This window comes from Rhinolophus hipposideros (assembly GCF_964194185.1).
Source record: "Rhinolophus hipposideros genome assembly, chromosome: 18".
In the NCBI taxonomy this organism is placed as follows: Eukaryota; Metazoa; Chordata; class Mammalia; order Chiroptera; family Rhinolophidae; genus Rhinolophus; species Rhinolophus hipposideros.
In genome coordinates, this window is record NC_138064.1 from 26,648,386 (window position 1) to 26,675,897 (window position 27,512).

Sequence of the window (27,512 nt, forward strand, 5' to 3'; positions counted from 1 at the left end):
TCACTTCAGATTGAAAAGATAGACTGAAAGTAAAGGGATGGAAAAAGGAATTTCATAAAACTGGAAACAAAAAATACCTATACTAGACAAAACAGATTTTAAAACAAAGGCTATAATGACAAACAAAGATGGACCCAGTAATCCCACTTCTTCTTCTACGAAGAAACCCAAAATGCTACGTCAAAGGGACATGTGCATCCATATGTTCATTGCAGCATTATTTACAGTGGCCAAGATATGGAGGCAGCCTGAGTGTCGATCAAGTGACGAGAGGGTAAAGAAGAGGCAGTGCATATATACAATCGAATATTAGCCATAAAAAGAATGAAATCTTGACATCTGCAACAACATAGGTAAACCTAGAGGCTATTTTCCTGAGTGCAGTAAGTCAGACGGAGATAGACAAATGTCATATGATTTCACTTATATGTGAAATTTAAAGAACAGGATAAGCAAACAACCAAAACAAACAAGCTCATAGATACAAGAGCATTTTGATGATTGCCAAGTTGGGGAGGGTAGAGAGGATGGATGAAGGTGGGGGAGGGAATTTAGTGGTACAAATTGGTAGTTACAAAATAGTTATGCGGATTTAGAGTATAGCAGAGGGGATATAGTCAGTAGTATTGTAATAACTGTGCATGTTCTCAGGTGGGTACTAGATTTATTGGGGTGATCGCTTTGTAAATTATATCACTATGTTGCACTCCTAAAACTAATATAATGTTTTATGTCAACTATAATTGAAAAATAAGAATTTAAAAACAAATATATATTCATAATATCATCTCTATCTTAATTTTAATTCTCACTTAAAACATAGTTAACATTAGCTCCAGTTTTCTCTAGAAACAAATTATTAAAAGAATTTTCCAATTTTCTGCTTCTCTAAAACTACAAAAGTGATTTTACAAACAGAATTCAGTTTATTTTCTACCATTAATCATAAACATTTCAAAGATCCTTCAACATGTAAATAAGCTACATATATAATTATTTTTTCAAAACTAGACTCAGTCTTAAAAATATATTATTAATATTCGTTGAAGAAAATGGAGAGTTTTACTATTGCTGTTACTGTTAGTTTAGATTTTTGTTTGTTTCTAAGGAATCTAACTTTTCTTATGCAAAAAGGCAACTTTACTCCTGAAAACATAAGCACCAAAACCTGAAAATCTAGGGTATGTTTATATTGAGAATGTAAAATCTGAGGGAAAAGCTGTTGAGAACCTAAAAGAGCCATCCATGTACAGAAACAGCAATGACATTTGAATTTTTAAAACAATCCTAGAAAAAGAATCTCTCTCTCTCTCTCTCTCTCTCTCTCTCTCTCTCTCTCATACACACACACACACACACACACACATACACACACACACACACACACTATCACCACCACGACCACCACCAACACCACCACCACCACCACCACCGGTACTTAACTCAAAGTTGCTCAGAGTAAAAACAAAACAAAAAAATCACCTGAATTACATTCTGAAACAAAAGTGAACTGTAGAGATAAAACTCAGAAGCATAGTGATATGCCTGATGGTTCCAAATGAACCAATTTTGTTTGGAAAAGCTGGGTTGAGAATATACTTGTCTTCACAAAATACACTAAGACATTAGTGTTCCTTTCCCAAATTTCAAGGAAGTTATTTACTACTGTGTTTCCTAAAAATAAGACCAAGCCGGACAATCAGCTCTAATGCGTCTTTTGAAGCAAAAATTAATATAATACCTGGTCTTATTTTACTACAAGACCCGGTATAATATAATATAATATAATACCCAGTCTTATTTTACTATAAGACCTGGTGTGATGTGACGTGACGTGACGTGATGTGACATAATGTAACATAATATAATACAATATAATACCGGGTCTTATATTAATTTTTGCTCCAAAAGATGCATTAGAGCTGATTGTCCAGCTAAGTCTTATTTTCGGGGAAATATGGTATTACCTATGGAGGGAGTCTCCACCCAAGAATGACAAGTAATTACAGATATTGATATTGTTTCTATTGCTGCTATTTCTGAGGGGAAAAAAAGGTTGTGGGGCATATTTATGCATTACATAATCATATATATAGTGTGTATGTGAATATAATAGCATCTTCTAAACTTTCCTCACTTAATCAGTATAATCAGTTACATTTAAAAAAGTGAGATCCTAACCTACTTAGGTATGGAAAGAAATCTTGACTGTGTAAAATTACTATCATAGTGAACATTATAAAATATTAAGCTAAAAAAATGAACAAAAATACTTCTGGAAACAAAATTATTACAACTGAACATAGAAAAAAGTAGACAGATTCAAATTTAAAATTTACCTTCATTACCAACCATGTACAAAGGCAATTAATTATTCAGAGTGTATATGATACCCATCGTCACCTAAAGCACATGCAAAACTCTAAAACTCATTCAAATAAAATAAAATGTAAGTGCCCATTTCTCCAATACATTGTTTAATCATTTTAAAAAATAGTTATCTACATTATTTAAAGTCACTTTCCAATTCTCCAAAAAAGACTGCTCCCTTCCATGGAACATGTGCACATATATCCTGTCACTTAAACAACACAAAAAAAATCATTCCATTTATCTTATCATTAAAAAATAAGTAAAAATTTCTGCTATCAATCAACCTGGAAAGCATTCTTCATAAAGGTATTAAGAAAATGACTTTTAAATGAATTTATCTTAAATTCTGGTAGGGACATAATTCATTCAAAACACATGAAGCATCTTGTTACTAAAAGCATTAGTTTAAAAATATACAATATTAATTGGTCATACATAATTTCATTACTTGCCTATAAAGTACTGCAGGAAGAGTAGAAGTCTTTTGTGTGCCTCCTTCTTTTTTACTTGGTTTTCTCTCCTTGGGTGCTCGCAAAATTGCCGGTATGTTCAACTTCTATTGATTTGAACAAATGCAGTTTGTTTTGTTTTAAAGAAGAAATAGAAAGCAACATTTTCCTCTCTATGCCACTCAAGTCAACTAAATATCCTAGGATTGTGAGGGGGAAATGTTTCACCAGCTATTACACTGACAAAAGGGATAAAAATGAGTTTTTGTTTCACAGGTACATCCATTACAAACCTATAATTACATACTTTCATCAGTTTTCAGTAGAAGAGCAAAACATTGTGAAAATTAAACTTCTACTTTGGCTATAAAAAGTGAAAGACAAGGACAAGCATTTAAGAACATTAAAAAAAAAACACAACACACAGTCTACGGACAAAAAGAATATCTAAGCCGTTTATTTTCAACATCCCAGCTAACATTGGTGCTCCATAGGTTAATTAGAAAAATTATCTTATTGGACCAAACTCCACAAAGCAAATAAGATTCTCTTTGGGTTTCTACTAATCTGTAGTATGCTGGCTTCTCAGACAGCAACGATCTATCAAAGTCATTTCTCAGTGGCCTGGTGGGCCGGCATCTAGTCAGCCAACTGGAAAAAGGCGTCATGCAAGCGGTACAAATGAATTCTACTTCTGCTTATTTTACACTTACACATGGAAATCTGTGAACTTTTGCGAAGTCATTTAATAAATCAAAATGCCCTTTTATAGTAGATTCTTATGAGACAAACTTGCAAATCAAGCCAAAAGATAATGCTAGCTTGTCAAATAAACTAATAATACGCCTGCACTCAACATTAACTTCCCTAAATATAAAACATAAAACAGCATAATCTTCCAAAAATTCATCAACAACCTATCAATAGGAACAAAGGTCAATTTTCCACAGGCTACTTTTCACTTTCATCTTTTAAATTATGTTATTTATTATAATATAAATCACAAAAGGAGCATCTTCAAAGCTAGCACGACACAATACATATCAGTATGTATTACTTCCGAAAATACTATGTCTACATGAATTGTATTGTGAATTCGACTCCTTTTAAGCCTCTGAAACGAGTACAATGAAAAATACCTGTTTTTTGAAAATCTTGCTTCACAAATAAAACTATGTTCATAGCAAAAGGACCAGTGAATCTCCATCATCCTTAGAAAATCTAACTGAAACTACTTGACTGAATTCTTATTTTATTAATTATATGCACAGTACTAAAAAAAAATCCATTTGGCAATGAATCTTCTTTTCGATACCAACAACTTTAACAAGCTAAAAATGTTCAAGGGTAAAATAATTTTTTTCATAGCTACAATAATAGCAACTGAAGGGGAAAGACTACATTTTAATATTAAAGTTTCAAAAACCATTTCTTACAGAGCTCAAAACCAAATCAACATGAAAACCAATCTCTTCAGTTTGCTTTTTAAATTTTACATTAAAAAAAAAAAAAAAAGAAACCTAAATATATTACAAGAACAGGACAGAAAATTAAATGTGACAAGGAATCTAAATTTGCTAAATTAGAGGAAAGAAGAATGTGGTAGGAGTAACTCATGCTTCAAATCTTAGTTTTATCACAATGACAGGTCAATCAGTTAGAACAAATGAAAAAATTTTGCAAACACGTTAGCTGTTAAAACAACCAAACTGAGCTACAGGTTCTCAGTAGGCAGCTTCCACTGCCCTAGATGTATTTCAGGCAGAAATCGTTATCTCAGAGGATAGGTTGGCCCTAATCAAACAGAATTCTTCAGTTAGCAAAGTGACAGTTGTATCAGAGATCTGATCTTTGAAAATCATACAGAGAAGGAGATAGCAATTGGAAGGAAACTAACCTGCCCTGTGATTCTGCCTAGTAAGGCCCATATTCCTTGCCCTTCACTTCGAAGTTTTCCATTCAGATTTTGTAATTCTTCTAAAGATTCACATAGCTACAATGTAAATAATTCATATTAGTAAATCATTAACACATGTAGTAAGATATATGAAAATTTAAATAATTTATCAATAAATGTCCAAGGGTATTTATACTTATATTCTACACAGTTTTAATACATTCAAGTGACAATACCATTGAGTGATGAGGCAATCCAAGTAGTTAAGGAGCATCAACAAAATGTAAGCATTTTATTTTATGTTAGCATTTTACTAATGATAATAATGATACCTATGTTTATATATTGCTGTAGTTTACTATATAATTTCACACACATTCTGCTAATTAATCCTTAGGACTTTTTCGAAATGCATTTCTATCATATCCCCATGAGAAAACAAGGATCAAAGGATTTTTGTGACTTGGCGGAGATCATAGAATTAGCAAGATTCCCCAGGTCTTCTGAATCTAATCTCAGTACGTTTTATTACAGTATGGCTAATTATTGGAAATTTACTTCCTACTAATTTTTTATCACTTAAAACGTTATCTAATAACAGTAAGTCAGTACCAGTTTTATACCAGTATGCTCATGTTACTTGTTACCTACCATTTCAGCCACATCTTACTTTTATATGATTGTTCTTTTTGATTATTCTCGTCATTAGAATGAAAAGGTAGAATAAAATTTTAAATCGGGAGGTATTTTTTAAAAATCAAAAGTAATAAACATCACAAAACAATCAAGATAAAAACAGTAATTTAAAAACAAGTTTCTAAGTTTTCTACAAATTTAGAAAGAGAAGTTCTATAGTACAGTGGTGAATAGGAGTGGAGTCAGATTACTTGGCCCCAAACCCCATATCCATGACTTATCTATGTGAGTGAGTATGGGCAAATTACTTCACCTGCTGAGGACTCAGTTTCCTCCTCCGAAAATGGGAGCAATAGCATAACCCACATAATAAAGCTGAAGTGAGAATAAAATGAATTAACATGCAAAGTTCTCAAAATTGTGCCTGGCACATAGCAAGTGCTCAGAAAATGTCAGAGATGATAATGAAGGTAACAATGGGTAGAAGTTGTGGGGAAGGGCCTAAGAACTCCAGAACTTCAAAAGGAAACATAAATAGAAATGCGATACAATCACAAAAGAAATTATCAATAAGATCTACTATGTTATACTGTTTTTGTAACCAACTTACTTTATTATATTCCACATGAAGCTTTTCTTGCTCATTCTCTAATTTATCCTTTATATTCTTTTGTTCAGCCATATTTTCCTGAATTTGAATCATGCGCATATTTCTTTCTATTTAAATTAAATATCCAAAATTAATTAATTAATCAATTAATTAAATATCCAATTTTACGTTAGTAGAAAATAAAAGTTGATACACAAAACACACAATGGAAGAAGAAATAATCATATGGATAAACCTACACTGTTTAAAACACTTTTTAACTCTATTCACAAATACATGAACCTAGCATTTTACAAACACCTACAACATTTTAGGAAAATAAACATGCTTTTGCTTGATATATGTAGCATGGATAATAAATTAAAAACTGACAATAATTTCCTTAGCAAATTGTTCTCATTGAAAATGTACACGTATCAGTGTCTATACTGACCAAAATAATAATTCACAAAATCAGCAGTGAGAGCAGGTTGCTTATGCTTTCTCCTTCCATCCACACTAGAACTAGTGTCTGAATTGTCCACGGGGAAGATATCTGTACTGATACCCATTAGTTCTGCTTTCCGCATCAGTTTACGAATGGCTGAAGCACTGCTCGTGAGTGGTCTGGGCAATTTTTCCCTTGGAACCCAGGCCTGAGGTCTGGTGGACCGAGCTAGTTCTGCTTTGGCACGATACTGCTGAAGCCGGGCATTGATCCTTGCCTGTAATAAAAATGTATAAAATTTTAAAAGACGTTAAAATGTGGAATATACTCATGATTTTTACTTCTATGCTTATAATAAAGATTACCAGAATTAGTAAAGATAGTAGTAAAGATATAGTAAAGTAGTAAAGATATAGTAAAGATATAGTAAAGATAGTAAAGATTACCAGAATTTCCTTTATCTAGGCAAATTCTATACACGGTCCTTAAGATATACTATATATAATTCTTGGGTTACAATAAATTAGGTCTACCCTTTGTAACAACTGTCCTACTTTATGACCAGAGTTGTCAGAAACTAATTTGACTAAGCTGAACTTTTAAGCCTCTGTAAACTTAATTTATATAGAAATACATTTTAAATGATGGGCAAACTGATCAAATCCTTTGCATAAATAAACATTAGAACAGACTGAAAAAGATGTGGTCAACATAGTGCACTGATAGAATAATTTCCTCTAAGCAACATGTTTCAGTGTATTTGGAAACATGCTTTATAAAATGGCTGCTCTGTTGACTAGATGTGGAACAATTTAGCCACAAACTATACTAACCATTTACCTTAATGACATTTACTTCCTAGGTAACTAACAATATCTTATAATTATACTTCATGTGTCATTAGCAATGAGATCAGAAATAACCTTGAATGCAAAAAACATGAGTTTTGGCATGAATTCCATACCTGTGCCTCTGGTGATAGTTGCTTCTCTCTCTCTTGTAAAGACATTTTACAATAGGATTGTAGAGCCAAGTAGTTTTTTCTCTTCCACTTTCTGTCTAACCTATCTGCATGTTGCTTACAATAAGCAAAAAATGGATCTGCTATATCCTACATCAAAAACAAGGTGAAAAAAAGTAAACAGTTTTACTCGAAAGGGTCATAAAAAACCTAACACAAGAGATCATTTTTAAAAGAATCTCCTACAGTGTTGATTATTTTTAAAATAAATTACGAAAGCAATTCTTATACATAATGATAAGAATTGCTGCTTTAAAACTTAATCTTGTATTATCAACTTCAAGTTAACAATGATTTTTTTCTAGAAAGGGCCTTGTAGATTTAAAAATACTGAAACCAAATCCTATGTATTGCATTTAATTATACTTGTATACCTAAAAGAATAACCCCATTTAAAACAAACAGAATTTTAATAATCTTAGGTAGAAACCATCATAATGCATAAACATTAGTGTTATGCATACATAAATATTACAAAACAGTATAGTCAGAAAAATACAGAACTAGCCAACACAGGTAAGTGGAACATTTCTAACTGGATGGTAATGCATAGACAGATTCTACTCAGGACAACAATAGATTTAGAAGGCCAGGCCGAGTCAATAAAACACTTTAGGTATCCCCTTTAACTCTTTATATAACCCTAAAATGGAAACACAGTTCTTTCATAACCATCATTCATGATATGAATCTAATGGGTACATTTTTTATTCATAAAGAGTAAGGTACAAAAAAAAAGAAATTTACTCTATTAAAAACAGAAATAGTTTGTAAATACATAGCCTAAAATCTACAATGTAATCTACAATATAATTGATAACAAAATGACAGGTAGTTCATTCTTTAGTTATGTCCCAAGGAGGAGAAATAAAGATAAGAATCCATATAGTTTTTATCTAAGTTAATACTAAAAGGGTGTCTTACTAAGGTTGGGTTTTACAACCCAAAGAAAAAGAATCTAAGGTGTCCTTTACATTAAAAAGAGCAATTCTGTAGTGATATGTCCACAGATGTAATAGTATAGCACTGTGGATAAGATCATAGAATTTGGAAATATACAAACCTGGATACAAATCTTGGCTTCACCATTTACTAGTATTGCGACTTCAAACAAGTTGCTAAGTATCTCTGGGCCTATTAACTTATTAGTAAAACTGACTTAATAATAACTACTTCCTATGGCTACAAAATTTTTAAAAATGTAGGTAGGAGATTGCATTCACACACACACACACACACACACACACACACACACACACACACACACACACACACACACACACACACACCTGCTTTCTCATGACATACCCTAAATCTTGGTGACAAAATATGCTACATGGAAATAAAGATTATATTGAACCTCAGCCAAATGGCCAGATCTGAAGTATTATTCTACTGTTTTACAGTAGGAAAATGTGACATTGAGAGTATGAGAGATAGGATTCATGCTTACATAGGTGAGTTGAGCATTAGGACAAGACCTTGGCTTAAGGAAAAGACCAGTTATCTTTGGTCTAAAACAGGAGTGTCAAAACTGCGGCCCACGGGCCAAACTGCAGTCCGCAATCCATTGTTAATAGGCAGCAAATTCCAAAAATATATTTAGTTTACTTAAATAAACCAGGTGAGGCAATACGTACTTCACCTCGAGCGAGTAGCCCGGCTGTTTGTGTATTTTACCACATATGGCCCTAGGTAAAAAATGTTGAAAAAAGTCTGGACACCCCTGGTCTGAAAGATATCTAGAAAGAAAATAAGTACCCCAAGTAATTTCTTTTTGTTTTATTTTAATTAGTTAATTTGGGATTGGGGGACCATGAAGCCTAATTCTAAGGCTAGCATGACCAAGGGATTAATCTTGTACAGAGAATACAATAGACATACCAAGCAAATATTAAGTATTGTAAAAACCACTGTCTTCCATTATCTACTCTCCCCTTTTCTTCCCGTTAATATCAGAAACCTCTGAAGTTTTACTGGATATGTGGCTAAGCTGCTAGAAACGCTCTGTTCCAAGCCTCCCTGAGACTGAGATATAGCCATGTGATAAGTTCTGGCCAATGAGGTATGTGAAATTTCCAGACCATGCCCTTGAAAGGAAGCTGCTCACTCTTAACCTCCTCTTTCTTCCTTCCAATGAAGTGGAACCCAGTCAAAATTGTGACAAACCATCTCTGACCATGTTAAAAACTCCAATAGACTAAAAAAAGATGAAGCATCACATAAGAAGACACCTGGTCCCTGGAGCCAAACTCCTATAGATATCAAATCAGTCTGGAATCTTAATATTAAGAAAGAATTAGAGTTTGTTTAAGCCACTGGTTATTTAGCTTTGTTAAATCAGTCAAAATAGTGTCCTTAATTACTGTATTGGTTCACTTGGAATATTCCTTCAACCTACTTAGAGAAATGAAGCTTTCAAGATCCTACTCTGGAAATGGAAAGGGAAAAACATTTTTCCGCATATCTACTACGTGCCACGCACAGGTGCTTCTGTGTATACTATCCCATTTATCCTTTATCACTACAGCATGAAATAAGTCCTTTATTTTAATATCGATTTTCTGGATAGAAAGCTGAAATCCAGAAAGGTTAAGCTGCTGACCCAAGACCCATGGCTAGTAAGATCTGTCTTTTTCAACCACTACCTGACTGTTATCAGACTCACTTAAGGCGGTTTCTAAACAGAGATGACAAAGCCCAACTCTGGAGATTCTGATTCAGTAGGTCCAAGGCAAGGGTTTTAAATATGACCGCATGAGAAACAGTACCGGTAAACATAAATGAGTAAAGGGGGGGCTGAAAGATGCTAGAAAATTATAAGACAAAAGTAAATTATGGTGGTGGGGAATAAATGGTGGGGGGAGGGGCATGTGAACTTTAGGGCCTATGGGAAACTGGAATGCCCCATCTGAAAGCATTAACATTCAAGGTTTTCTTTTTATAATACTATTCCCATCTAAATTTAGCCTGTGGGCCTCTGGATTGCATGGTTTGGTCTAGAATCTTAAGAAAAAAACATATGTATTTTTTCTTAAACAAGGCTCCCTGAGTAATATTGACACAGCAGATCAAAAGAGCATAAACTGAAAGAAGAAACTATTGGGCGTTTTGTACAATGAGAAACAAGGGGCACTTATACAACAAGTATATTTTTAAGAAAGTAGAGGTGTCTTATTGGTATCTTAATAATAAAACTGAATTTTTTATTGAATACAGAGTGCATAAATACTATAATGAGTTAGGAGCATAGCATATTTATCTTAATTATAACATCATCAATGTTCTTGTCTATCCACCTCAGCCACTTAATTGCCATGACCGTACCAAGATCCTGCATTCTCTCAATGCCTACAATATTATTCTCTGAGCATCACTTTTTATCTTTCCTGGTCACTCCCTCTAAGACTCAAACAAGTTTTTAACACCATTTACATCAACAACGTACTGACTTTCTACCTTCCAACTGTCCCATAGCCCATGCCCATTAACGACTGCCCTAGCTACCTGATTATTCCCTAGTCCATCAGTTAATTACTCCTTTGCACGGACGACTCACTTGCTCCTGTCTTCCTCATCTAGCTTTGCTTGACAAAACCTGAAACACAGATAAATCCAGCTCTTCCCCTACTATGCACCTGCATCTGAGCAGTTGAACACATTCCCAAGTTGATTTACTCTCCATTTTCACAGATAATTATTGAATAACTTCATCTCTCCCTCAAGCCTTCAATATCTCCTCCTTACTTCTGATTTGCAGATCCTGATTCTTCCTTATTTCACTGGAAAGATTTGGGGAGGGGGAAAAAATGCAACAAAATAAGAATTTCTACATCCTCCAACCACTATATGCATCAACCTATCTGCATCCCTACCCATAATCCTCGCCTAATCTCCCGTTACTGCAGATAGATTGCCCAATGTTCCAATCTAAGGTTAACTCCTTCACTTGTGATTTGGATCCCACCCCCTTTCCTCCAGCAATTCTACCTCTCTCCTGCATTTTTTTTCTCTACTGTATCATTTCCCTCGGCATACTTCAGCATATAGTATACTAAACATACTATAATACCTTAAAAAAAAAAGTTAAAGATCTTCTGTCGGCTCCCATATGCTGTTCCACTTCTAAACTCCTCTTAAAAGGAAAAATCTAAAAGCCTATCTTTATTAGCTATCTTCAATTCTATTCCACTCCCAAGTTTTCATGACTACTCCCAACCACTCCAGTGGTAGCTCCTGCCAAGTGAAAATGACCTTTACTTTGCCAAGTCCAATGGTTACATCTCAATCTTACTTTTACTCATTTAACACAATTGCTCACTCTCTCTTTGAAACACTCCTAGAATACTACTCTCAGTTCTTTTACCTCATTATTTTGTTCTCCTGGGAAGATTGTTCCTTATTTTGTCAACCTCGAATGCTGAAGTAGCCTGATGGCTGTCACCAGACTTCTTCTCATTTCAATCTATTCTCATGCTCTAGATATTTCCCTATAAATTATGTATACCCTGACAGCTCTCAAATTTATATTTTTAGCCTTGACGGCTTCCCTGAACTTCAGACTCAGATAGCCAACTATCTACTTGATGTCTCCACTTAGATGTCTAATAGGCATCTTGAACTCAACAAGTCCAAAACTGAATCCTTGGTCCTGCAACCAATCAGCTCTTCCTGCAGTCTTCTCCATCTCAGTAAATTGCAACTCCATTGTACTAGAAGTTCGGGCCAAAGAGAAGTCATCTTTGATCCCTCTCTTTCTATTATAATCTATAAACAATTTACCAGCAAATACCTACAAAATCTGTCACTTCTCATTACCTCCATCCTAAACATGTTGCAGTAAGATTCCTAACTGGTCTCCCTACTTTTACTCTTGCCCCACAGTGTATACCTGACACATAATCAGGGTGGTCCTTTTAAACAGTAGTTGATTCACATGTACTCTATGCAAAACTCAAGGCTTTCCATCTCAGAGTAAAAATCCAAAATCTTCCAATTTCTTGTAGGTCCTACGGTGTGATGTGGCCCTCTGCTACCTTTCCTTCCTCCCATCTTACCAACCCCAGACACTAACTCTCTACCAGCCATACCATTTTCCTTGTTGACCCTCAAACCAAGTATGTCCCTACCTCAGTCTCTGCATATTGTTACTCCACCTGTAATGATCTCTCAAATGAACATATGTTCCCTACCACTTTCCTTACATATTTTTTATAAAATATCACTGTATTAGAGAGCCCTTCTCTGATCTCCCCATATAAAATAGAATTTTTTACCCTCCCTCGTTACTCCCTAAATACTTTACCCTGCTTTATATTTCTTCACAGCACTTACAACATATTTTTTGCTTACTTTTTCACTGTCTGTCCTCTCCCATCCTGCCACTCAAATGTAAACAACTTTAAGAGCACATAGTTTGTCTGTTTTGTTCACTACTATCTCTATAGGGTCTGTAACAATGCCTGATACATAGTAGGTCAATATATCCATTAAATAATTATGGTGAATGATAGTAAAATACATTAATCAGCAATCCTTAAATAACTAAAAGTAAGAGATAGATAAGTCAAGACAGTCCAGCTCTAAGTTTCTGGTTCTCCCAGGGAACCTTCTTTTTTCTGTATTTATATCACTTCTTGTCCACATTAGGCACTGTGATATCTTTTAATGCCATCTTGTATGGGTGTTTAACATTTCATTGTGTTTACTGTCTATCCCCACCTAAGTGAACACTGTAACTTAAAGCTATTTGATACTCCCTGACAGACTCCTCTACCCCAATATCTACCTCACTACTTTGCATATACGCATAGGCCCTCAATCATAACTTTGACTTTACCAAGTACAGTGAAGCTGCTTTAAATATAAATTTCACTGTTTGCTAAACAAAGTTTAGGTCACCCCATAATACAACTTAACTGGGTTTTGGAACACAAAGAAGGACTATCATATTTATGTTCCACAAATGCTTGCTGAGTTATATTTCTGTCATTCCTCAACTGCTGTGCCTTGCAGACATCTTATGATTAACTCGTTTATCATACAGTTGTAATTTATTTCTTAAAGAGTCTTGCACTCAAATCTGAAACTCCCAAATGAAAACCAGAAAAGAAAAACAATAAATTTGAGCAAGAATTCTTAATTTCTTATTCCTGTACTTAAAATTTCTAGGCCCTTTTACACATAAAAATGCTAAATGCAAATTCAATGCCCAGATGCGTGGTGTCTAGATATCAAAGGAGAAAAATAAGTTTGATGATGTATGGTTTCTGAACCACAAAGAAAACCGTGTCTATAGCTGTTCAGTATTTCTTCTTATAAAAACTGAATGTAACCAACTTAGCTTTACTGATATCCTGCACATGGTTTCTATATAAGACTCTGTATTCAGCTTGATCACATTTGTAAAGGTATATTTTCCCATTTGGCATTCATCACTTGTTTATTTTCCCGTAACTTTTATGAATTATTTTATCAATTTTTAAAACACGCATACATATTGTATACAGAACATGACAGCCTAACCCAAGGTGAACTAAATCTAAATTAATATTAAGTGTTTTCATGTATTTAAATTACATTTCTTATAAAAATTTTTGAAATATATATATAGAAGTTTCTTTATACGTAATAAAATATTATATTTTATTTATATAAAAAAATACTAATCTAGCTAAGGGCAAAATAAGGCTTTATCCAGGAAAGCAAAATTATCCACTTCAGATTTTACAAAGGCGTTAGATATTATTTATATTAAGTGTATTCAAAGTTGACATTTCTTTCTGAAACAAAAATATGTGTGATTCAATGATTATATAACACTTTAAAAGTATCCAATTCTACTTTGCATTTTTTAACTGCGTTTGTTAAAACGAAAAGAGTAAATTCTTATTCTGCAGCTGAAACTCATCTTATTCGATATCGTCTTACCTAGGAAAGTACTAATACTCTGCTCTACACATTCTTCAGAATTAGCCAACTGCATTTACTATTATATTTTACATTTTCTTAAACTTACGTGGCCCTTTCCAAGTTCACAATTTACCAAATAAAAGAAGAAACAGAACAAGAAGAAACATAAATCCATCATGACTATACAGTAAGAATTACCACACACTCAACTACCTGCCCATATAAAAAGCTTTAAGAATCAACAAAACTTGGTCTCAGGATTCTTTTTTTTTTTTTTTTTTGTTTTTGTTTTTTTTTGTTTTTTTTTTTTGTTTTTTTTTTTTATTAATTAATTTATTTATTAGTTTCAGGTGTACAAAACAAGGTAATACTTAGACGTTCATCATTTATATCCCTCATACTGTGAACCCCCCTCCCCCCCTCCACTATCCCTCCGACCTCACACTGAACCATCACATTATATATATAAAATTATAGTTGGCATTCATTAATGTTTAGCTTCTGATGTACAATGCCATGATCAGGTATCCACAGTATCCCTGAGGTGGTCTCCCAAATAGGACGCATGTCCATCGGATACCCAACAAAATCTTTACAACATTATAGAATACCTTCCCCAAATTAATTTTCAAAAGAAAAACCGGTCTCAGGATTCTTTAACAGACTTCTTAGAAATTACTGAGGACCCCAGAGAGCTTATAAGTCATATTTATAGATATTTATCATATTAGAAATTAAAACTGAGAAATTTAAATATTCATTTATTTTAAAATAACAATAAGCCTATTACATGTTAACATAAATAACATATTTATGAATAATACTATAATTTACATACACACAGAAATTTAGTGAGAAGAGTGGCACCATTTTACGTTTTTGCAAATCACTTTAATGTCTAGATAGCTAACATTAAAGAAGATACCTGGATTCTCAAAACTGTTTCCACATTCAGTGTTATATTGTTATGTCATATAGTCTCTGGATATCTCCACTACTGCTCATGAGAGAATTAAGAATAAAAAAAGCATATACCATTTTCATATTGTTCTGAAGACAGCTTTAACTTCACAGACACCTTGAAAGTATTCATTTCATGAGTCAGATCTCACTACAAATTTTAACAGCATTTCCAAATGTCTGACTTGCTTTAAAACTGGAAAAAACTGATATTCATTGTTTATTCTTGGAGGTTTTAGACCAGTGATTTAGGTAAAGACTTTAAGAATAAACCTGTATATGATGCTTTTGTAGGATATAACAGAGTCCTGAGAACTTAGGAACATATTCACCAATGATAGGTTTAAATATACCTACCTCTTCTGCTGCTGCCTCTGAAAGCAGACCTTCCTTCTGAGCACAGGTCACATGGAAATATGCTCTGCACATCCCTGCATCACAGCTAATGCAAACTCCAGTTCTAGCAAAACGAGGGTCTTCACAGAAGCTACATTCCTGCGATGGAATAACAGGAAAATGCTCAGAGTAAAAATATTTCCAGAACAAACACTGCGTTCTCCTACAAAGCATCCACAAAATACAAGTAGTGAACCAACACTTTACCAATATAAACAATAACTGTAGCAAGCCAAAAGTTTATCTGAAAAAAGCAATTCTCTTTGTTGTTCAAAAAACCAAAATTCCACTGATAGTATAATAATGGTGAAAATAATATTATTTAAGGGCTTATCGTGTATTAGGCATAATTCTTAGCACTTTACATATATTAGTATCATTTCACATTATTCCACACGAATATGTGAATGAGGTACTATAAGTATTTCCATTTTATACATGACAAAATTGAAGGGAAGACAGGTGAAGAAATCTGCTCAAAATAACACAAAAAATAATTGGGAACCAGTCTTCAAACCAGGGTTTTCTTACTTTACAGTCCATGCTCTTAACCATTAAGCTACACTGATTTTGAACAATATAAAACTGCTTGGAAAAATGAAAAGAAATAAATAAAAAGCCAGAGAAAATTCGCCAAAAGATATAGACAGTATAGCCAAAGAAATCATGCATTTTTAAAAGTATCTTTAAGAAAATTAAAAGTAATCTAAGTAAACAATTTGGTGAAATCAGTGACACACAATATAGCCGATTATTTACATTATATCTGTATACAAAGGGAAAAAGTGAAAACTAAAAGTATAATCTGCTGAAATTACCCCAAATTTATTAACTTTGTTATCCTTTTAACTATCTTAACCACAGAGCGAGAGAAAAAAATCTAGTCTCAAAATATAAACTGCTCTGGTAATAGGAATCTTCATAAAAGAAAAGCTTGCTAAAATGGTGGAAGACTGCCCATAGACAATCAAGGAAGTACTATTTAGTAAATGTATTCTAAGGAAATTAAATATGAAGGAAACATATAAAGGGGGAAATAAAAGTGTTTCAATAGATACTAAAAATATAGTTAGAATGCTGTTGCAGTTAGTGATGATCTGCTGGGTAGCCATCACCAGACTGACACATTAGCGATGAATGAAAATAACAAGGACAGAACTCTGGGCACCGATGTGGACACACCCCCAAACCCTGATACTCTACCGCCTTGTTAAGGGTCTTTTTCCAGTAACAGTAGAATGTGTATGCTATAAAATGCCATCAAATAGTAATCTAAACATGAAACCAAAAAGTAGAGAGAGGAAATAGAGAAGGGAGAAAAAAGAAATTAAATTATTTAAAGGATGTCAATACTAGGTATGAACAGAACCAAATTGTTTAGAATAGTTCCCTGAGTAATTTAATGTAATGTGAAATGGAACAAGGGATTTCAGAGTGAATACAAAGAAACATTTCCTGACAATAAAGTATTTATTAGAGTGGAGAACAATCTTACAAAAAAAACCAGAATCTTCCTCAATTGCCTGAATCACTTAAAATGCTAGGGAACTAAGAAACTGAGAACACAGGGGAGAAAGTAATCAGGAGTAGGAAATGGGTAGATGGTGTGGTGCAGAGGCGCTGTCCCAATTATAATTTGCAACCCTGTGTTTGATTTTGCAGATGAGCTAGAGAATACGAAATTTTCAACTCTATTTCCCAGTAATACTTCAAAACAAAAGCAGGTTATAAAGAAAAAAATCAGCTAACAATTGCCCATCTGCTGTTCAGTCTAGAGGTCACTGCTGGCTTGTTATATGAAGTACTATCTAGTTACTGTTTTTTTAAAATGTTTCTGGATTTATGTTTATGATAATAATGTGTGCCTATTGAACATGACAAGCTAGTCCCTTCCAGGTTCTGTGCTTAGGAATTATGATGCTACTACCAAAAAAGTACTAACTTCCACTTCCAATAATGGTGGACTAGGTAATTTGTTTTAATGCTGCTCAACAGGAAAACGTAAACTTTTTTTTTTTTTTAAACTATATCTTAAAGGTATCAGAGAGCTAACAGGATAGTATAGAATTACCTAAGGACCAGGAAAGTTAAGTTCAGTGCTTGAGCCTGCTTTCCTCCCTGTGGGGCTTTTGCTAATTCTGGAGAGGGGAGCTGCATATAGTTTAACAGAAATTACCTACACTAAATCACAAGAGTAGTGGAGTGCAGGGGGACGGTGGGGCATGGGAATGGTGATAGAGCCCAAGGAGGACATTCGGATTTTAATAGCAAAAACTGTCACATTTCTATAAATTTTCAGTATCGGAATTTTCCAATAATCTATAAATTCCCCACCCACCTTTAATATGTTATTGATGTTATTCAAGAGTCTTCCTTGCCAATTTCCTAATAAACAGTAATGAAAAGAGAACATATTGGTGCCTAATTGGTTCTAGTATTCTAGGAATGTTTGTGGTAATTTATACCTAAGTTTAAATTAATAACTGCGTATTTTTATCACTTACAATCCTAAAGATTAATCAGTGAAAACCAATTTATAAACTATCAAGACTGAGGATCATTTGCTCGGCAGGTTATATAGTCATAAAGATAAAACCAGTCCTTGAAACCTGAATAAAATAACAGGTGCTTCCTGTACTCTTTTTCATAATTTTGGTAAACTCTAAAGTAAAGGCAAAAATTACGTTGTATTTGATCCAACTAATTAAAAATAAGAATTTGGTCAGAGAACTCACTATTTACTAGGCAGTGTGTTAAATGCTAGGGAACTAGCGTATCAATGAGTATTTTATCCCACAAGTTATTCTAAATTAAAATTACCTGAAAGAATTTATACAGTTTTGGCTTTCTGGGAAAATTAGTATCTATAATAAATGATTCAGTGTTAACTGCTATACAAACAGCATGATTAATAACAAGCATTTATTTCTGTATGCAACAATATTAGTAAAAAGCTAAACTCGTAAGTAAAAACTTTCCCTTTAGACAATCAAAAACACTTTGTCTCACCTTGGCACCATATTTGGAATAGTTCATCTCTGTTAGTGTTACTGGTCGTAATTTGTCAATATCTCCAAAGGCTACTCCAGGAACATACAGGGCACAAACAATGTGAACCCATCTATAAGGAGAGAAGATAGGATTTCGCTATCAAACCCTTTTATAACATATCCACGTGGAAAATAGACATAAAATATTTGTCACCTCAAATAACCACTGAAAGAATTCTGTGGTCAGATTTCAGAATCTCAGAAATGCAAATGAAGAGTATGGAACATGTACAGAATATCATTTAGTTACAGAGAAAGGGACGACAATGAGCACTACTTTTCCAGCAGCTTGTTCAAAGCCAAGAATGAACAACTGTAATTGCTTTTCACTTAAAATTCACTGCACTTTGCACTTATCTGTTCTTAAATATTTGCACAAAACCACTATTCAAATGAAATAAAACATTATTTTCATATGCATGAAATGGGATTCATATTCATTATTTTAAGCACTTTGAGAATTAAGAATCCTAATTCAGGAACTATGAAACAATTAGGTAAAATTGTTCTTCCTTGTTTCTCTTTTCTAAAAGTTGTTGCATAATCCTTAAGGATATTATCTTAAAAAGTTTTTTGGTATGCATCTTGACTTTCTTCTCAGGTTAAATTGATTGCTAGAAAAATGTACAGAACAGTTATAATAATATAGGGAAGTCATATATCATTCATCTGTTCACCATACAACCTATGTATTAAAACTTATATTATTTTTTAAGTCTGAATGATTCTGCAACACTAAACAAAGAATTCTCGAAGTTTCAGTACACTAAAAAGAAAAAATAAACAGGAGTTGACTTTATTCTGGTTTTTAAAAAGTGTTCCAAACCTTTTTTTAATATAGGTACTATTTGCTTACAACCTAACAAAATATGGATTACTGGATTTTGAAATTCATATAGATCTGTATCACTTCTGAAGGAACAGGGTAAAAATAAGATGGCAAATCTCTTTTAACCTTGTGAATATACTGACAACAAATTCTGCTTTATCCCAGCTTACGAGGCTAAGATTGCTTCATGGTTCTGTTTCTTGTGATGCATTATGAGTTTTAAAGAAATAAGACTAAGAATCATTTTATAGAGGTACTGGGAAAAATAGTTACAAATTTTTAAAAATTATCTGTTTTATTGCAAGAAAATCCAAGGTTTTGAGATTTTTCTTGATAGAATGTTTTAATCCAACTTCCCAAATCCATCCTGTGGAGTTCAATATAAAGATACACATCTTCGACAAGCAGCTGCTTTCTCAATTTAATTTGCTCAGTTTTTTCATGCTCCACTGGTGTATTAAATGCCGCTGTACTCTGCAGGAGTTTATCTTTGATAAACCCAACAGCTGGCTGCTTGCTTCATACTGACCTTCTTAAAATGTTTCAGTACAAGTCACACAAGTACCACAGATTTAAACCGCCATTTCAGTGTGATCGGTACACCAGTGTATCATTTCCCACAACCACTCTTGAGGATGCCAACCTGAGCCTTTATTAAAATACACATCAAACAGCGGAGACAATTTTGGCTCTTGTTAATACCTGTTGTAAATAGTTTTTGGTTCATTTGTTCAGCCACACATACTTTAGGACTTTGTTATGAAGACAAATCAAGAAATCAAAAAGGAATAGTCTTCCTTATTACTTTACCATCCATTTTGCTTGAAGCTATAATGGCAGATGTTGATTGGGGAAAGATGCAGAAAACAAGCACCACAGAAAACCACCAAAAAACAAAGAGTCAGAATTGTCATTATAGCGTAGAAACTATTAATAGATTCTTTTAAAGTCACATACTTTAAGAAAGTGAACTAAGTAGAAAGACACTTCTCAAAAGACTCATTTCAGAATGGAAAGTACATTAATCAACCAACTCTGATTCTGAAATGCCTTGTATTTGGAGTACCTTCACAACTTATACAACAAATTCACTTCCCTTGTTATTTTCAGTCCTTCATTTATTCATTCAGTAATCATTTACTAAGCGTCTGTCAGGAATGGAGCACCACACAGGCAGTTTGGAAGTTATAATAATGAATGTTTAGTGCTTGCAGCATTATGTTTAGCGTGCTATCTCCAGACAGTAGAATATGTCTAGTATCTCCCATATCAGGTTTATAAGACCACGTAAAACAGGGTAAAATACTCTAAAAAATGAAATAAAAATTTAATGACAAGAATGTACTGATGGTTTTCTCACATTAAATTGTATCATTTTCTATGTAGAACGGGTGGCTCCTATCAGAGAGAAAAAAGTCTATCCCATGTCAGTTACAATACCTTTTTCATTCTTTCCATACATTGTTTTCTTTTCCTGTTTTCCATGTGAAGCTACAATACTAAATGGCTTGTCTCATCTTGACTTCTTTTGCCTTGAATCAAGCTAGTGTTATATCCTTCAAACTATATCAAGACCTATCATTTCCACTATAGCCTATAGGTGAGTGTAGACATCAACACGGATAAAATGTTCACATAGCATAAAAGGACTTTGCCAGGCTGCACAATCCAGGGAGGTGTCTCTATATGTAACATCCATAGGAGTCAATACAAGTATCTCAGTAAATCTAAACGGTTAAAGAGGCTTCCCTTTTCTTCATTCAGAAACAACTTTACAAGTTGCTTTGTGGATTGTGATAACATGAAGAGACAGGTACTTTACAGCTTTTCAATAGAGCTTTCAAATTATTAACAAGAAAAACAGGTTAAAAAAAAAAGAATTTATCTTCCCTGAAAGGAAGCTCTGTCTTGTCTCAACTTGCCTTATTCACTATAATTTACCACCATAAACTTTAACTCTCAGGACTGCAGTTACCAGAAAGAATTTATGTAGCGGGTATTTTATGAATGACTTAAATGTGTAGAATAATACTTTTAATAAGAAAGTACTAGTAGTGAAGCAGCAGCAGAATTAAGGAGACATTCACTGAGCACTTATGATGTTCCAGAAACTGTGTAATTAATTGTTCTATATGAATCATCTCATTGTAATCATCTCAAAAGTGCCCAGGAAACTGAGGCATATAAACATTAAATCACTTGCCTAAAATCACAGTAAGGAAAGACCAGAATCCAAATATAGGCAGTCTACCTTGAAAGCATACACTTTAAATGCTGTACTAAACTCCCTAATTCTAGGCCAAAGTCAGCCCAAACATAAAATAATGCCCATGTCTATGATATGGACCACAGATTCATATCAATACATCAAATCGTTTGTTATATATTTCTTTTAATTTTTGGATAGGCAACGAGGAAAAGAGGTAAGAAGGTTAGCCATTTTTCCTAGACATTGATACACAGGATTCTCCCAGAGTCCATGATAGTCTCTGTTATCCCAATAATCTTACATGGCAAGGGCCTGTCTATCAATTAAGGCAAAATGAGAAAAATAAGAAAAACAGTTTTTACTTTACCAAAATCATAGTTATTAAATTTGAAATCCTATCCTTAATTTTGGGACAAAATATATCCTATCGTTTTCAATATTAAAATATGGGAAATGATGATTATAATTTGTATGGGTTGTTTTGTTGTTCTTATTAAAAGATTAAGTATATTTGATTAAAAACAATGAACTGTCTTTATGCTGCAAAATAAAAAACTGAGCACCCCCTCTTATGGGGTGGGAGATGTTGTGGATAGTAATCTATAAAATATGAAAGGTTAGGAACTACTCTTATATTTTAGTCATCCATCCCAGATGGATGGGAAAAACACATTTAAGAGACCAACACTACTATGATGACAACTGCTCAGATGAGATGACAAAGATAGGTGTGAATACAACAGTAAAAGGAACATAGGTCTTTGTGCTATTTAACAATTTACTGCCTCTCAGCTCCAAATCCACCTTTCCCTATCTGCTCTGAAATAATGGACAGAAGGTCTTCAGCTTTTCTGCTTTAGTGAGCATGATGTTAAGCTTCCCAAGAGAGTGATGGAGGGCCTTGTAAGAGGAATGGGCTTCCCAGAAGGACTGGGAGGACATCTGCCAGGGCCCTGCCCCAGCCACATACACCATTCCTCAGTGACCTCATAGGCCTAGCCTGGACATCACTTACTTTCCTGTGGCCCTCACAACAGACACCACGTACTGCAGGTTTCACACCAGTGTCCCAGCTCCCTCTGCAACCTGGGCTCAGCCACTCACCAAGAACCACAGATCATTTCTGGCCCAGGCAAACCAGCACACTTCTCTGTCATCCAGGATGCTGCAACTACACTTTGTCTAACAGTTTGCACCCCGGCTTGGAGGAAGGGGTCATCCTTACAAATCTGTCATTCCTTAGATCTCTCCTTCAACCCTAGAGTATCCTTTAGAGTTCTTTTATGTCTTAGGGTTATTCTTGTATCATAGCTTAGTAATTCTTTAAATTAAACTTCCCTTTTTAAATTTCTCTATGGGTTCTGTCTCTTGATACACTTTTTTTATTTATTTTTATTTTTTTAGTTTCAAGTGTACAAAACAATGATACACTCTTAAAGTGAAACACATACAGGTTCAAACTTGACTATTCACCAGCTTGTGGTCTTGAGAAAAACAGGATTACTTAAATGATCTAAGCCTTGGGTACTACACCTATAAAATGGGAAATTTTACCACTTGTCTCATCATAGGGTTAATATTTGAATTAAATGGTATTATGGGTATAAAGGCAAATGTAGGTACTGGGTCTTTCCTCCTCCCTGCTCTGATCTGTAGCCTACTGTCCATTTACTCTATGTCAACAAGATACAAAGAAGCAATCAAATGAAAGGGTGTAACTCAGAAAATCAGAGTAACAGAATAGACTAGTCAAAAGCAGACACATTATAAAGCAGGTATATTAACCCAACAGAATTATGACATTAACCTTCCAGCATCTGTCTCCTTGAAAATTCCATCCTGATTAGGGCATAGTTCACAGCTAGGGGAAACACCACATTTACAGGCATCACAAAACCAAGGTTCAGTGGAGTTTTCAGAAGCTGAACTCATAATGGAGTCACTCTCTCCGTCAACTCCATAGCAACCTAAAAAAAAAAACAAAAAGTATGATTAAATAATTTATTTGTTGAGCTCACATTTATAAAACCACAAAAGAAAAAGGGAAGGTAAGTAGAGAAAATTCTGAAAAAGCTTATCATAATGATATTAACATCAAAACACAAAAATGAAATCATTTTATAAACAATGCTTTTTCACCTACCATAGTATATGCAATAAAATAAATGTTTTAAAATAGTTTTAGAAAAAATAAAAAAAATTAAAAAAAAATAGTTTTAGAAATACTAGAAAAGCAAGGGGAGGGGGGGAGTTTATAGTTCTTTTAAATTTTTTTAAATTAAAATAATTACTTAAATATGAGTTTTCACAAAATAAAATCAGACTGAGTCTAGGAACTATTGATTAGTAAATATCTATTGAGCTCCCTTTGTACTAGACAATAAAATCTATACAAAAGACTATAGTCATGCAAAACAAAAATACAAACATAAAAGCCCCTGATTTAATTTTGGAGATGGCAAATTAAAATACATTATACAACCACAAGTGCAAAGTATTAGTAAAAGGAAAATAAAACAGAGAAACACACACGCGGGTGCGCGCATACACACATACAAATGAGTACTACAGAACAATTTGAATAGTTCAGACTAGAGTTAGACAAGCTGAGTTCCATTCACAAATGAGCCAGCCTCTAGCTATGTGAGGTATTTGTTCTTTTTAAACATTTATTATTCTATTAATAACTTCTGTAAAAATTTATTCATAATCAAAATGAATGAAAACAAGAGATTACTCTCTTTTCCTCTTCTCATTCACTAATAACTCATTATGAGAGGAGTTAGTTAAATCATTTAAGCAGATAATGTGATAAAAATTTTTAAAGATCCTCATGAACACACCAAAGATTATTTGGGATCAGTCTTTACATTTTAGAGTAGGACACGTTTTATATATATATGTATATGTGTGTACATATACCCACACACACACATATATATATATGCATATATATGTATAGACACACACACACGCACTTCAACTACCTTCCAATTATCAAAAGCAAAAGGTTTCCTTATTAACTCAAATATGCATGTCTGGAATTATAAATAATATTTTTAGAGAATTTTTATAAGTTTATTTGAACCAAAACTGACTACAATTGCCAGGAAACAAGATCACAAATGCTCCTCTATAAATAATAGTTGAAGTTATTTTTTGGGTTTCCAGATCTGTGTAAAAATTTTATAAAATCAAAAAGATTTTCCCTGATTTTGACCTTAAAAAAAGTAGATCAGATGTAAAGATGTAAGCTAACAAGAAATTCAGGGAGGCCATCACTATCAATATCTTGTTAAGATCAGGGTCTCATCACGAAATATCCTAAAACTCAATTTTGTCTATAAATGTGTTGACGAGGCTCTCCCTGCCTGGCAAACAAACCAAACTCACTAGAAAACGATATCACATTCATCACGAATATTCTCAGTATAATGATACAAAGAAGAATGCATTGGTACCAACAAAATACTGACAATCATGGAATTCACTAAAGGGGAACTGAAAAGTTGAGAGACAATTTCACCCAGACTATAAAAAAACTATGCTGACTAGTGATGTTTTACAATAGAGAGCATTCCTCTGGTGACTACAATAGTCATGACTCCTAAAAATTTTGCTTTTCCTAAATGGTGCTGGACTAATACCAACAGCAATACCAATTGCTCTTCTTCTAGAAAGAAAGACATGGCACTCATGTTAAAATTTCCTTTAGAAAAGAACTTCATGCATACATAGTAGTGAAATAGATCACGGCTTAATTCTAGTCCAAATGTATGCCCTTTTCATCTTTAGGCTGGGGCATTTTTGTGATCTCCTATCTCTCGAGATAGGTCACTTCTACAAACATCGAAATATCAACCATCCCAGGACCCTTCTGACCAGGTTTATTCTAAGAGGGTAGTCTTAATGCTAAATTCCAAGGGACACCCAGAGTAATCTCCAATAAACTGAAGACATTAGAAAAACAACTGTGAGAAACATCTAAGTGACGATCACCTGTTAAAAGGCTTCACCACTTGGTTAAGTTTATATACAGAGGGTGCCAAAAAGATGTATACACATTTTAAAAAAAGAAAACTGTATTAACATTGTAATACTCAATATATACCGATAACAAAGGATGAATACAAGTCACGTTTGACTTCTGCAATTACAAGAGGTGCTCAAAGTGGTTACTGTCAGCGTCCAGTCACTTCTGATTATGGCGAACTAATGCTTGAGCAACGTCGACCAAAGTGTCCACTTGTATACATTTTTTTGGCACCCCCGGTATATCCAATGTAAGGTCATGTGATTATCTGAATTGGCTATACACTAAACAGGTAACAGGAGCCTAAATTGGGAGTGCCTTCTTACCACCAAAGATACGCAAATTAAAAAACAAACAAAACAAAACATAATAACTATATAAATGAAATACTGAGTCAAATCACTCAGAAAAAGAACATACAATTAGTAAATAATTTTAAAGTAACATTAATTTACTAGATGTCATTTAATAGGTCAACAGTCATGTGTAACTATTTTATTTATACAATACTACCACTCAATACAAATTATAATTAAAATAGCCTAGCAGGCAGAAAACTAAAAGTTGATTTGTAACTATAATTTATATAAGCTGCTTCAGGCAAATCCAACAATTGTCATCTTAAGCTTTTCAAAGGCTTTATAGCAGTGAAACTTAACATAATGTAAAAGTAATATAAAAGAATGCCAAAGAAAAGATTTCAAAGGAGCTAGACTTTGGTATACAAGATAGATAAGCAAAGTAATCAAAACTCATTGATTTCTTTAATATCATTAAATTGTGGTTGATAAGCATCATCTTCATCACTTCTGTTCAGATGTACATTTTTCAAATGACAAATCATAAAATGAAAAGGAAATACAATTTTCTTCTCGGGAGCAGTTATTGATTGTCACCAATAAAGGACAATTTTTCCGGTAAAGGAACAGTAAGAATAATACTGTATTCAAAGACAAATCATAAAACAAAATAAAAATAGTCAATCTGTTTTCTCAAAGGGTTGTGCAATAATACAAGGGGAAAGAATCTATTTTCTTTACAAAATAATGTTTCTTTGAAGCAAAGAAACATTCATCTGTATTCACACAAAAAAAGCAATTACCAAGATAATAAATCCCCCCAGGGGCTATGCATTTTATTCATTTCATTCACCAAAACCAAGGTAAATTACAGCAGTTCACTTTTTTAGAAAATAATGAAATTTCAGTTCTACATTTTAAAGAATATACTTCACACAACAAACATGTGCACAGAGCTTTAACACCTAGGAATGACCTCAGAAATGATTTCTGAGAGCTTGTCTCAGAAAATTTCTACTTTGTAACCTAGAAGATTGGTTTCATGCAAGCTCAAAGAATAACCAGCAAGTGGATAGAATTTCTTCTTCAGCCTCACTACCCCTGAAAACTAACCCACACCATGTAATCACCTTTACAGAGTTCTCTCCTTGCCCTTCACCTGCCATGTTCCCCATATTTCTTTGCCGTAACTGTTGGGTTTACTCAGCCATAGACCAAAGTTCTAGCACTTTATAACCACTCTAATCCATTTTAATTAATGACTAAACGCATTTTAAAATCTTTTTTTCTTTCTTCCATACAAAACAGAATTTAAACTACTATAAAACAATGTTTATTCTACCTATCTGAGTAAAATATACAAAAGGTGATTGTTAAATATGATTATGGAAAATAAGATTTTTATATGGGT

The 27,512-nt window shown here is 33.6% G+C and overlaps 1 protein-coding gene across 8 annotated transcripts in view; it reads right to left on the reverse strand.

Annotated features, from left to right (window-relative positions):
• PHF14 (PHD finger protein 14) overlaps positions 1 to 27,512 on the reverse strand; it is a gene marked incomplete at its 3' end in the record, with an annotated part of 188,844 nt that overhangs the window by 127,591 nt on the left and 33,741 nt on the right. For all 8 annotated transcript variants that reach the window (XM_081079227.1, XM_081079231.1, XM_081079229.1 and 5 more), the window contains 8 exons: positions 23,577 to 23,736; positions 18,691 to 18,802; positions 15,643 to 15,780; positions 7,357 to 7,503; positions 6,399 to 6,669; positions 5,966 to 6,072; positions 4,720 to 4,815; positions 2,826 to 2,929 (listed from right to left, as the gene is read on the reverse strand). In XM_081079227.1, the coding sequence (XP_080935353.1) occupies positions 2,826 to 2,929; positions 4,720 to 4,815; positions 5,966 to 6,072; positions 6,399 to 6,669; positions 7,357 to 7,503; positions 15,643 to 15,780; positions 18,691 to 18,802; positions 23,577 to 23,736 (1,135 nt within the window). The remainder of the gene's footprint in view (positions 1 to 2,825; positions 2,930 to 4,719; positions 4,816 to 5,965; positions 6,073 to 6,398; positions 6,670 to 7,356; positions 7,504 to 15,642; positions 15,781 to 18,690; positions 18,803 to 23,576; positions 23,737 to 27,512) is intronic.